This window comes from Lactuca virosa, chromosome 1, assembly GCF_052849685.1.
Source record: "Lactuca virosa cultivar CGN04683 chromosome 1, Lactuca_virosa_CGN04683_v6, whole genome shotgun sequence".
Taxonomy (NCBI): Eukaryota; Viridiplantae; Streptophyta; class Magnoliopsida; order Asterales; family Asteraceae; genus Lactuca; species Lactuca virosa.
In genome coordinates this window covers 235901991-235915767 of record NC_136426.1, presented here as the reverse complement: position 1 = coordinate 235915767, position 13777 = coordinate 235901991, and the positions used below count along the sequence as shown (strand labels likewise).

Below are 13777 nucleotides of genomic sequence, written 5' to 3'. Positions count from 1 at the left end.
ATGGAGCGCATAAGGTTTAGGATGGTTCATTGTGACTAATCCCAGTTTTGCCACCATTTTGCTTGATGCTACATTAGTACAACTACCACCATCCACTATTACACTGCAGCAGTTATCATTTACCGGACATTTAGTATGAAACAATTGAGTTCTTTGGTCGGCCTCTTCGTGTGTCACCTTTGCTTGTAATGCCCGAAGGACCAACAACGTGTCATAGACGGGAGCTTCGTAGCTTTCATTCTCGTCTTCTTCTTCATATTCGGCCTCTTCCTCAAAGATGGAACTTTGTCATTTCTCTTCTTCTAGCAACTTGTCCCAGAATTCCATCGCTTCCCGTAACGTTACGACTCGTTTATTTGGGCACGAACTTTGGAAATGCCTGAAACCCAACACTTGTAGCATCGCACCTTGGACAAACTAGTTTCCTTGGAATCTTTAGAAGGAGTCGCGGTTTTGGGAACTCCTAAAGAACTACCCGCAGAAAAAGGATTGACGGTTGCATTTTCGGGTTTACCCCAAGACTTAGATTTCCCGAAATCGGATTGAGGGACGCTGGTTTTCCTGTATTTTTCTTGGTTTTCCAACTTTAAACACAAGCCACAAAGAGTGTCAAAATCAGAATATGGATACAAATCAATAATGTTAGCAATATTCAAGTTCAACCCGCGTAAAAACCGAGACATTTTCTGCTCCTCGACTTCATCAATATCACCCATAAGTGACAATTTTTCAAATTCGTCTATATATTCAGCCACGTTCATTTTGCCTTGTTTCAACCCAGCTATTTTTCTATAGGTTGCCATGCGGTGATTAATTGGTACATATCTTTTTCTTAACTTTCTTTTTAATGATTCCCACGATGCAATTTTGTCTTTACCCTCTCGTGTTCTCTTGGCCTTAAGCCCTTCGAACCACAAAGAGGCACCACCACAAAGTTTTAGGATGGAAAACTGACATGCCTTTTCGTCATCTACATCTTTGAACTCGAACATGCATTCAATTTTTCTTTCCCACTCCAAGTATTTTTCCGGGTCCGTACCACCCGCAAATTTCGGTAACTTGTTGACTTTAAATTCTTCACTTGACCTAAGTTCACGCCTTGCTTGTCTTCGAGGTTGGCCATCTTGGATGTTCCTTAGTGCTTCTTGAAGATGGTAGAGAAAATTGGGATCATTAAAATCCATAGCGACTGCAGGATTGTTTCGACTCTGATACCACTTATGATGCGTGTATAGGGACTCTTTTTAGATGGAAGGGAGAGAGAGGGGTAGAACACGAGATTGTGAGGGTAGAGAAGAGGATAGGGTTAGTTCTTACCTCAAGACCTATTGAAGAAAGAACTAGGTTGGAAGCCAAGACCTATTGACACACAACCAAAAGCACAATAAGAGACCTATTTTATGTGAATAAGAGAGCAAGGTGCAACAAGCTTCAAAGTCATGTTTTATTCATGGAAAATCGTCCCTATATAACCATGAGTTACAAAAGTGAAAAGGCTCATCATTAAGAGCTTTTATTTAACTAGTTCATTAACTACTAGCCAATAACTACTAGAAACTCCCAAAAACTCTTCAATTTTCGTCTATGCTACACACAAGACAAGGAAATGGTTCAAATTTCTTCCATGATCACCAACAAGTCCAAAAAAACGTGGTCACAACTTCCATGTAGCCAAAACAAATCGACCCACCCCATTTCAAGCCCAAATCCACGAAATCAAGCACACTCCAAAGCCCAAATTAGTAAAGCCCATCTCCTTGGCAAGTAATCCATTTTTAATTGGGCTATCTAGGTCCAAACATATATCACAAATTGCATAGTTTTCAGATCAATCCATGAACCAAATACATAATATTCATACAAACTATAATAGGTATAGTTTGGGGTTTCAAAATACAGCATCACAAATTCAGAGTTTATACATTGTTAAACATATAAACTATGACAGACTTAGTTTATGATATACTCGGGTAAAAAGGATACTTTATTACATATTATTTAAGTATAATTATTACATTATAAAGTATACACACTGGTTTAAATACAATAGATCAATACAGAACTACACGTAAACTAGAATATACATAATTGTGAGACTCTACTTCAAAATTGTACCCTTTGGTGTACTGAACTAAATCCTATTATAGTATAACCAGAGTCTCCTGGAGGGAGAGCGTGAGATTTGTGAATGGATCTATTCGGGATTGACAATCCCACACCTGAACGGCTAGCTATAGTTAGGCAGGCATGCCTGGGATGACAAATGTCATATATCTGACACTTGAAGAACGTCGTAAAGGTCACTAGGTCATATCAAGCATGGTTATACGACTCACAATAGTATAAACTAACCTTTTTGTTTACAGAATTTCATTCTTCATTAGTTTTATTTTAGTTAATAGAACTACTATACATTATACTGGAGGATTCCAGGGGATAAATACATGGTTTTATTTTATTTAATGAAACTACTATACATACTGGTGGTAACCATGGTTTACCAACAGAACATTCTATACATACTGGTGATAGCCAGGGTTTTCACACAAAAAGGTTTTCATTCAGAATAACATTATACAATATATCTGATGGTAATTAGGTATACAAACTGATACATCATGGAATATTATAACAAACTCATATGTTAGAAAATATTGGATTTTCTTGGAAGCATATCACATTTTCATTGATTCATTAACGGATTTTCATTTAAAAAATGTACTTATGAACTCACCAGCTTTTACGCTGATACTCTCTTTTCAAAACCGCTTGTATTCTCAGGAAATTAGTAGACAGGTACCTCAGCAAGCTTTTGAGAAGACGAAGCATATAGAGTCACGTCTTTTTATTTTGTTATACTTTTGATGTATATGAATATGAATCAAACAGATGTAAATAACTTTATATATATTCAATGTAATGGTTGTGTTTACTTTGATTAGTATGATACAATCGTTGTGATACTACACATGACGTCCTCCACCCCCGAACGTTTCCGCCGTTCTGGTTTGGGGGTGTGACAGATTGGTATCAGAGCTATTGTTTATAGTGAACTAAGTATACCGAACCTTACATGGTATAAAACTATAAACAATAAAGGGCCGGAGCGCTCTGAAACTAAAAAGTATACTTTAATTTTTTTAAGTATTTTACAAAAGTATACAAGTATACATATGTACAAGAAGCTATAACATAGTAAGAACTACATAAAAGTATTTAGGGAGAGTTGGACACTACGTTTAAACCTGAATAGTTATGTAGTCATATGTGGGGCCAATTTAACCTGATCAACTATATTTGTCTGAGATATGACCAACATGTGTTTGGGAATGACTGTGGTGTTGCGACAAGTCTAAAACTCACCAAATCATATGTTGGATAAGGTGTCTAAGTCCATAACTATTTCTGGTATGTACTTGACTCAACCCGACATGGTCCATTTGGGTTGCATGGCATCATGCATTTGGATAGACTAAATGAGAGAAATAACACTTGTGGTTTATTAATATATTATAAGTTCTAATATTAATAGTATTATTTAATTAGTATTGATCAAGAATTAATTAAGTGATCAAAAAAAGACTAATTAAATATATGGGTTGATTATGTAAATCATCCATAACTTGTATAGTGGGCTAAAGGCTTCATGGATTATCAAGATGGGCTAAGACCCATAGGATGCTCTATGGATGCTCCATGGGAGTTACAAACCCATGGGCCATGGAAATGAAGAGTCATGTTACATTAGGGTTTACATGGTGTAACCCTAATTGTAACACACTATATAAGAACCCTTATGTTCACCAAAATCGGCGACACTAAGAAATAGAGAGGGCAAGCCGAATTTAGAAGTGTTCTACATTCTCTCAAAGTCATTCCAAAGCACTTGGTGTTGTGTGAAACATTTGAGGCATCACACTTGGGGTGCTAGGCTCTCAAGGTTTTTCAAGGAATCAAATCAACTACAAGGTATGTAATTCTAGCCATCTTTTATGTTAAAAGTTCCCCATATATGCTAGATAGGATTATGAACCTTGGAAAAAGTATTTTGCATGTATTTTAGATAAACATAGATCCAAGGTTTTCTAGGGTTGCATGTACACTTAGGAGTGTTAGAATGCTCAAAACCCATCAGTGGTATCAGAGCCTAGGCTTGTATGTTAGATACTTGATGCAAAATTGTGAAAAAACTCGTTATATATATATATATATATATATATATATATATATATATATATATATATATATTGAACCTTGGAAAAAGTATTTTGCATGTATTTTAGATAAACATAGATCCAAGGTTTTCTAGGGTTGCATGTACACTTAGGAGTGTTAGAATGCTCAAAACCCATAAGTGGTATCAGAGCCTAGGCTTGTATGTTAGATACTTGATGCAAAATTGTGAAAAAACTCGTTATATATATATATATATATATATATATATATATATATATATATATATATATATATATATATATATATATATATATATATATATATATATATATATATATAAGATCAAAGTCGTTTTACCGTTAGTAGGCCTCATTCACGAAGTCGGTCTATAAGGGGGTATAAGGTTGTTGCCTATAAGATGGCAGCTTAATGGGTGTCCACTCTCACCCACCACTTTCTTGACTGGTGGAGGGTCGTTAGCCGAACGGGTAGAACAATGACTTAAAAATTCTCATTAAAAGTATAATGATTATTATAAAGTAACTAAATGTTTTTATAAATTCCTAATCTTAGTTACTTTAGGAAAATGTGAATAAGGTGCTAATCCATGAAATTACACTTTGCACTTTGATTAAGTCGTTGGTGGAGCTTGTGTGGTTAACCGGCACACTAACTTGGACTTGACAAGGTAGGCAAAGGGTAACTTAAGGTTTTTCATAGGTCGATGGAGCGCGTGTGGTTAACCGGCACATCGATTAAGTGAAAAACATTAAGGGTACCAAGTAATTTGCATGGTTACTTCATACCTTGTTTTGTGATCCTCGATATCCCAGTCACAAAACATGAAGGGCACACTCGAGAATGAAACATGCCATTGAAAAAGTTCAATGAATCTCAAAAGAATCTAGGAGTTTCTAAAAAAACCAAATAAAACCTAATACTTAGATATTTCGTTTTCATGGTGGAAATTGGTGAATCGTCATTCACCTACCTTTCAGATATGTTTTAGCTTAGATTACGGCATCCCTCTTTCAAATCGTCATTCACAAACTTAAGGTACCCGAGCCTACTGCTACCAAAGTGGCCTGCATCATGATGGCCACTATGACAACCGAGCTCCAAAAGTCCTATGAGGACTACTATCCTTTTGAGATGCACCAGGATTTGATGGACCGCTACCATCAGAGTGCTCGTCAAGAGCGATATGAAATCATCTCCTCCATGATAAAAACCCGAATGAAGGATGGTGAACCCATCACGGGCCACATGCAGAAAATGCAAAGGTATGTGGACCGTTTGATGAAGCTGAATGTGAACTTCCCCGAGGAGTTAGCAATAGATATCATTTTGCACTCCTTACCATCGTGTTATGATCAATTCCACATGACATACCACATGAACAAGGAAGAACTCACCCTCAGCAAACTTCAAGGACTCTTGAAGATCGCCGAACCTGGTCTTAAAGGTAAGTCGGTTGTTACTACTCCTACTCCTACTCCAAACTCCGCACCTGTCCTGGCAATCGGGAAAGGTAGAGGGAAAAAGAGGAAGAACCCTTTGAAGGGTACCAAGGGTAAGACCCTTGATGGCTCGTCTACAAGCAGAACCAAGAAAGGTTTCGTCACTCCTTCTTCTGATCCAAAAGAGGCTGAATGCTTCTATTGGAATGAAAAGGCGCACTGGAAGCGGAACTGCCCAAAGTACAAGCACGATTTGAAGGATGGGAATGTAAAACCCAACCATGCAGGTATTTACACTATATTATCTAAGAACTCACCCTATTCTAACTCTTGTAAGAGTATGTATTTTCCCAAATCTGACTATCATTAACCAAAAATATAGTTTTTACATTACTGTTTATTGTGTGAAGATCACAAAGTGAATGCAATGGGAAAATGAAATAGTATTGTAGTGCTGTATTAAGTAACTACTGCTGTACTAACTACCTTAAACCAATTGTTATTTAAAGTACCATGTGATCGGCCTGTACCATACTACCGACTATAAACACGACGATGTAAGACGTCGGAAGAAATGACGTTTGGCACCCGTAGACTTGCAAGTCCCACTGTAGCGAGCAGCAAGGTGTAGGATAGTCAATCCAGTATAGATCTATACACAAACTCAATGCTCTCCATTTAAGGAGATTCTAGATACAAAACGAGCCATGACAGGTGATGCCATGCCCCGTTACGTGGCTCACATAACTGTATTAGTGCACTTGTGTATTATTGTATGTACTGGCTGTATTGTATGTTCTCTCTCTGTCTAATATGTATGTATGTTCTCTCTGTATGGTATTGTTTGTTTCTCATCATAGTATTCTCTATCTGTATGTTATGTTCTCTCTGTCTAGTATTGACTCATGTATGAACTGACTCATTGTATGTTTCACTGTTCTAGTAATAGTATTAGTAACTTCCTAAACTATACCTATTATAGTTTACTAGTAATGTTGTTTGAGTGCATGAACATGTTTGTATACCTTTGCTACCCAAAGGTATTGAATAGAATGAAGGAACTTTTATATCTTTATACATATACATAATATATGACTAGGATTCAAACGACCTTCGGACAAATAACCGATACCCTAAGTCCACAACCAAACAAGGAACAGGAGGCAAGGTGAGCTATCAGTTCTAAGTCCTTTCAATCCTACTTATATAACTATATCTATATAGATACACATTTAATAGAATATAAGTTTAAAAGAGTTTAATAAAAGTATTTGACATGTAAAAGAGTTTAGTAAAAGTACTTGAAATGTAACAGAGTTTAGTAAAAGCAGTTTGAAAAGTAAGAAATCCACTTGTTTGGTTGTTATTAATCACATGTGATTGATATAATAACTATAATAGATCAACTTGTATTCCCCCCCCCCCCCATAAAAACATTTAAAAACATTTAAAAGGTTAATTAAGGGGTATGAACTCACCTGTAGTGAGTGGTTTGGATGAACGGATGGTATAGGATGCTAAGTGTCAAGTGAAGACTTGAACACACACAAGGATCCTAGTTAACATATAATAACACATATATGTATCCAATTAGTCATTTAACAACTAATAAATCAAGTATAGACACCCTAGGATATGAAAAACACCTTGATTCAAGTGTTATAAGTACTAAGGATTGCATCTAAGGGTTGTAGGGCCTTGCTTATGAGTTTAAGGTCCAAGGGTAGACTCTTTTGGAGTTTACGGTTTTGGGACCAACTCCCTTGGAGTTTACGGTCGTAAACCGATGAGTTTACGGCCGTAAACCCATGGTACTTCTACCATTTTGTGTTTTGAAGTCCTAAAAGTCATAATGAAGCATCCTTACTTCAAGTCTAAGCCTTAGGAAGTGATTGTGGCAACATTTCACCCCTTTGTAGAGTTTACGGCCCATGGACCATTCCTCCATGAGTTTACGGCCGTAAACTCTAATGGTCCTTGATGTTTTCGATGTTTAAGGTCCTATACACTTCAAGGATGTGATCTAGACTAGTATCCAAGGCTTGGTAAGGGACTAGGGCACACAATGGCCCCTTTCATTAGGGTTTACGGTCCAAGAACATGTTTGGACTGTAAACACCTTTGATCTTGTGTTTCTTTGTGTTTACTAGTTGATTAAGAAGTGTAACAAGCCTTATACCACACTAGGGTAAGAATACTTACAATAAAGGAGCTTGAAAGGGTGTTAAAAGTCCAAGAACACTAGTGTGTGTTCTTGGTGAAACTAAGAACACTTGAAGATCTACACAAATGGAATGATTTCATGGATGAAATCATGTAAGATCACTAGATCAAGTAAGATATCAAGTAATTAGGGCAAGAAACACTTACAAATTTGAAAATCAAGAAGGAAAATCGGATGATACTTGAGAGGATCTTGAGTTCTAGTTCTTGAAAATGTGAAAAAGTGATAAATATGACTAAGTGTCATATTTATACCCCTTGGGGTTTACGGCCGTAAACACTATGTTTGGGCCGTAAACTCCAAACTCTTGGAGTTTTGAGACTTTATTGTTGCACAATAAACCCTAGGGTATCCTCTCTCCTGTTATCTCTTGAAGTACTAAGCTTTAAAACGCTCAAACTGACTCCAAAAAGCTTAACAGTTAGCAGAAACAGTTCTGACTTCTATTGAAGTGAATGGTTGTACAAAATAGAAATTTCGAGTTGTCACATCATCCCCCCGTTAGAATGAATTTTGTCCCGAAATTAGAGTTTAAGCAAATGAGTAGTTACAAATAACTAAGTAAAAAGACGAGGATATTTCAATTTCATCTGATCCTCTCGCTCCCAAGTGAATTCAGGTCCTCGTTTGGCGTTCCAGCGAACCTTCACTATCGGGATACGGCTTTGTTTCGTTTGCTTGACCTCCCGGTCCATGATCTCTACTGGTTCTTCCACGAAGTTGAGGCTCTCGTTGATCTCGATCTCGTCGAGTGGGATTACATGAGTCTCGTTAGACAGACACTTTTTCAAGTTCGAGTCGTGGAAAGTAGAATGTACGTTACTGAGTTCACGAGGTAAGTTAAGTTTGTAAGCTACAGGGCCGATTCTTGAGAGAATCTCGAAAGGCCCTATGTATCTTGGATTTAGCTTTCCACGCTTTCCGAAGCGTATCAAGCCTTTCCAGGGTGAGACCTTCAATAAAACACGGTCGCCCACCTGGAATTCCAACGGTTTCCTTCGTTTATCTGCGTAGCTTTTCTGTCGGTCTCTAGAGGCTTTCAATCGTTCACGAATCTGAACGATCTTCAATGTCGTTTCCCGAATGATCTCCGGACCTATGAGAGTGCTTTCAGGAACTCTTCCTTTAGCTAATTGGGTATCACCCACCTCAGCCCAGCACAGAGGAGATCTGCACTTTCGGCCATAGAGGGCCTCGAATGGAGCAGCCTTTATGCTCGTGTGATAACTGTTGTTGTAGGAAAATTCGACAAGGGGTAAATGAGTATCCCATGCTTTCCCAAAGTCGATCACATAGGCTCGCAACGTATCTTCTAAGGTTTGGATAGTCCTCTCACTTTGTCCGTCGGTCTGTGGATGGTAGGCTGTACTCATGTCCAGCCTAGTTCCTAGGGAACTTTGTGGCGACTGCCAGAACCTCGAAGTGAACCTACTATCTCTGTCCGAGATAATGGATATGGGAACACCGTGCAGTCGTACAATCTCCCGTATGTAGGTTCTTGTAAGCTTCTCCATCTTGTCTGTTTCTTTGATAGGCAAGAAGTGTGCGGATTTGGTCAATATGTCGACGATGACCCATATGGTATCAAGTCCACCCGTTGTCTTGGGCAACTTGGTTATGAAGTCCATAGTGATCCGCTCCCACTTCCATTCCGGTATCTCCGGCTGTTGTAGTAGACCTGAGGGTTTCTGGTATTCGACCTTGACCTTGGCGTAAGTAAGGCATTTACTCACGAAGGTAGCAATCTCTGCTTTCATGTTAGGCCACCAATATAGCTTTTTAAGATCCAGATACATCTTATCTGAACCTGGGTGGACGGAATAACGAGTGTTGTGCGCCTCGTTCATGACCAAGTCTCTGAAACCACCGTGTTTCGGGGTCCAGATCCGATCCATGAGATAATAAGCTCCGCCACCCTTGACTTCCAAGTTCTTATCCATCCCTCTCAGGGATTTACTCGCCACATTTTCAGGTTTCAAAGCATCAAGCTGAACCTCCTTAATTTGCGTGGACAAGTGTGAATGGATAGTCATAGTCAATGATTTGACTCTACGACCAGAGTATTCTTTCTGACTTAGGGCGTCAGCTACTACGTTGGCTTTACCCGGATGATAACGAATTTCACATTCGTAGTCACTGAGTAGCTCGACCCACCGTCGTTGTCTCATGTTGAGCTCCTTCTGGTCGAATATATGTTGTAGGCTTTTGTAATCTGTAAAGATAGTGCTTTTTGTACCATACAGGTAGTGTCTCCAGATCTTCAGAGCAAAACACAACTGCTCCTAGTTCAAGATCGTGCGTGGTGTAGTTGACCTCATGTGTCTTCAGCTGTCTCGAGGCGTAGGCGATGACCTTACCTCGCTGCATCAGAACACATCTGAGCCCTTGATTAGACGCATCGCAATAGACAACAAAGTCTTCTATCCCTTCGGGGAGGGATAGTATTGGTGCGGTGCACAAGGCTTGCTTGAGCGTTTGGAACGCTCTCTCCTGCTTCTCTTCCCAGTCAAAGGCCACACCCTTCTGGGTCAAAGTCGTGAGAGGTTTTGCAATTCGTGAGAAGTTCTGAATGAACCTGCGATAGTAGCCAGCGAGGCCTAGAAATTGACGAATTTCTGTAGGCGTCTTCGGTGCTGACCATCTCTCAATGGCTTTGATTTTGGAAGGGTCCACGTGTATTCCCTCTTCGCTAACCACGTGCCCTAAGAATTCGACTCTTCGGATCCAAAATTCGCATTTCGAGAACTTCGCATAGAGCTTCTCCGAACGCAGTGTTTCTAAGACCTGTCGCAAATGTTGACTATGCTCCTCCTTACTACGAGAGTAGATAAGTATGTCATCGATGAAGACGATGACGAACTGATCCAAGTAAGGATGACACACCCTATTCATTAAATCCATGAATACTGCGGGCGCGTTTGTTAATCCGAACGGCATCACTACAAATTCGTAGTGCCCATAACGAGTTCGGAAGGCTGTCTTCGGGACATCCTCCCCTAGCACTGGTAGCTGGTGATATCCGGATCTTAAATCGTCTATACGAGGTAGCGGGTAAAGATTCTTGACGGTCAGTTTATTGAGCTCCCTGTAGTCGATGCACATACGGAACGATCCGTCTTTCTTCTTGACGAACAAGACTGGAGCTCCCCAAGGTGAGAAGGTTGGTCTTATAAAGCCCTTGCTGAGCAGTTCGTTAAGTTGACAGGACAGTTCCTGCACCTCTGCAGGTGCTAGACGATAGGGCGATTTGGCTACGGGGGTAGCCCCTGGAACTAAGTCAATTCTGAACTCGACTTGACGTTGCGGAGGTAATCCTGGGAGTTCTTCTGGAAAGATGTCGGGAAAGTCGCGTACTACTGGAATGTTCTGAATGTCTTTCGTTTCTTAGCTCACATCGACCACATGAGCAAGGAATGCGCGACATTCCTTTCGCAAGAATTTCTGAGCTTGAATGCTCGAGATGATACGGAGGTTAGTGTCGGGTTTGTCGCCGTAGATTACTAGAGTTTCGCTAGACGGCAGATTAAGGCGAACAACCTTTTCATAACACATGATGTCGGCACGATGAAGACTCAACCAATCCATGCCAATAATGACGTCGAAAATTTTAATTGAGACCGGCATGAGGTCGATCGAAAATGAATGGCTATCTAGCGTTAGGGTACACCCTATGAATATACTGCTAGTGCTCTCCGTCTTTCCATTAGCCATTTCTACAGTGAACGGGTCTTTAAGTGCTCGTGATTTTTGCTTAAGTAAATGAGCAAATTTTTGGTTCACGAAACTCCTCTCCGCTCCACTATCAAACAATATGCATGCATAAGAGTTATCGAGGAGAAACGTACCCGTGACCACTGTGGGGTCGGCAACCGCTTCTTCGTGGCCTATAGCCAGAACTCTTCCCACTCTACCGGCATTCCCTGCCTTTGGGCAGTCCCTCTTGTAATGGCTCACCTCGCCACAACCGTAGCAAGCTTGGCCCATACCAGCGCTGGGGACTTGGTTGATTGGCCTCGCCGGAGCTTTGCAGAAACGGGCGGTGTGCCCCTTCCTGTTGCAGTTCGAACACTGCATTTCCCGGCAGGCTCCCGTGTGGTGGAAGTTGCATTTGTTGCACTTAGGCAAACTTCCAGCATACTGCTTTACCGGGGCAACAGCGGTAGGTGTTATCGCAGCATGTACTGCCACGACCTGCTGCTTTTTGCAGCCTTCTTCTTCTTTTTGTCATCCCAGAACTTCCGCTTGGAATCAGCGGTTTTGGAGGGTTCTGAGGTGGCCAGGGTTGTTGTTGCGGCCGGGGTACGAACCCCATGGTCTATAAGCCGTTGTGCCAATCGCTTGGCACTATCGAATGTAGTGGGCTTTGAAGCCAGAACATTTCCCTGGAATGGAGGCACCAGCCCCCATATGTATCTTTCTATCTTCTTTCCCTCTGTATGAACCATGTTGGGACAGAGGGCCACCAGCTCACAGAACCTGGCGGTGTAGGAGACTATGTCAGAGCCCTTCATGGTTAGGCTCCACAGTTCCTCCTCCAGTTTTTGGATTTCGCCCCTCGGGCAGTATTCCTCAATCACTATCTCTCTCAGAGCTTCCCAGCCCATAACATTAGCCACCACTAGAGATAGTGACTTGACATGGCTATTCCACCATGTGAGGGCTTTTTCCTCAAAGGTGCAAGCGGCGAACTTGACCTTGCTCCCTTCTGGACAAGAGCAGATTTGGAAAACCGATTCGGTCTTCTCGAACCATTGCGAGAGGGCAATGACTCCGCCAGTCCCTCTAAAGGACTTGGGCTTGCAGTTAGTGAAGTCCTTATAGGAGCACTCTCTCAAGCGCACAGGAGCTTCACCATGAGTAGATTGAACAGGTGTTCCTCCTCCAATGGAACCTGAAGAATGATATTGAGCCATGGATGTTGCCACAGCCGCAGCTACTGTAGGATTTAGAGCTGCCGTATATTTGAGGAGCAGGTGGTGTTGCAGTTATAGGAGGATCGCGTCTCATTGATCGACGTGGAGGCATCTTTCAACTATAAGTTTACAAAGATGAAGATGTTGATAAGAATTTAATAGTGAGAATTTGATGAGAATGCTTCATGGACTAACTCTCCACAGTCTAACAGCACAATTGAATAGCACGATTGAATGTAGATCTAGTACTAATATATGATAGCATTTGGATAATAATTTCCATGAGATTAGATATCTGTCAATAATACTGGTATTACAGATGTAATAAGTTCGGGAAAAATGACCTAAAAGTAGGTCTTACATCAAACCAAGATAGGAAAATTTTGATAGATCTACGACCTAATCGAGACCTAACAGGTCCAAGTTCTAACAAAGGTAGGAAATTAGACTAGAGTTTTTACATAAACTAGGTTATATCCAAAAGAGAAGTCGAGGAGACTCTATCGGCGACGAGAACTACTAGAGTGAGTCCTTGACTCCGACAAAAGGCGTTCTATGTCCCTCATGCGCCTTTCGGATCTTACTTGCTGAGCTCGAAGTTCCCTGACTTCAGCTCGGGTTTCAGTAAATTCTCTTTGCAGGGCTGCGTTGTGGACTTGAGTCCTTTCACGAGCAGCTTCCAGCTGACGAATGCGGACTGTGTTAACGCCAGAGTTGGCGTCAATCTCCACGACTCGGTCGATAGTTGCTCGACCTTGCTCGGTGTTCCTAGAGATCCTACGAACCATGATGGGTAGGACCCTGTCAGCTGAACCTCCCTCGGTGAGGTTGTAAAAGCTTCTGTCTCCATTGTAGGGCATGGGTTGACCCTGTTCCTGACTCCATCTATTCAAGTTTGTGGCCCACAGAGGTGTGAGTCCTTGAAATGCTGGACGAGGGTTCGGGTTTGGGTCTTGAGCAGCTGGGGGTAGGTAGTTGACTTCTGGCTCTGAGTCAGAACCATC

General features: G+C 40.9%; 1 protein-coding gene across 1 annotated transcript; it reads right to left on the bottom strand.

The window, feature by feature from the left end:
* Positions 1–341: 341 nt before the first annotated feature.
* Positions 342–1184, bottom strand: LOC145128277 (uncharacterized). The gene has a single exon (XM_079063085.1). It carries the CDS (start codon positions 1182–1184, stop codon positions 342–344), a length of 843 nt encoding a protein of 280 aa, XP_078919211.1.
* Between the last annotated feature and the right edge of the window lie 12593 nt (positions 1185–13777).

What these genes read in the sequence shown, in the direction of transcription:
- LOC145128277 (XM_079063085.1), bottom strand. Translation starts at nt 1,184, where the DNA reads ATGGATTTTAATGATCCCAATTTTCTCTACCATCTTCAAGAAGCACTA.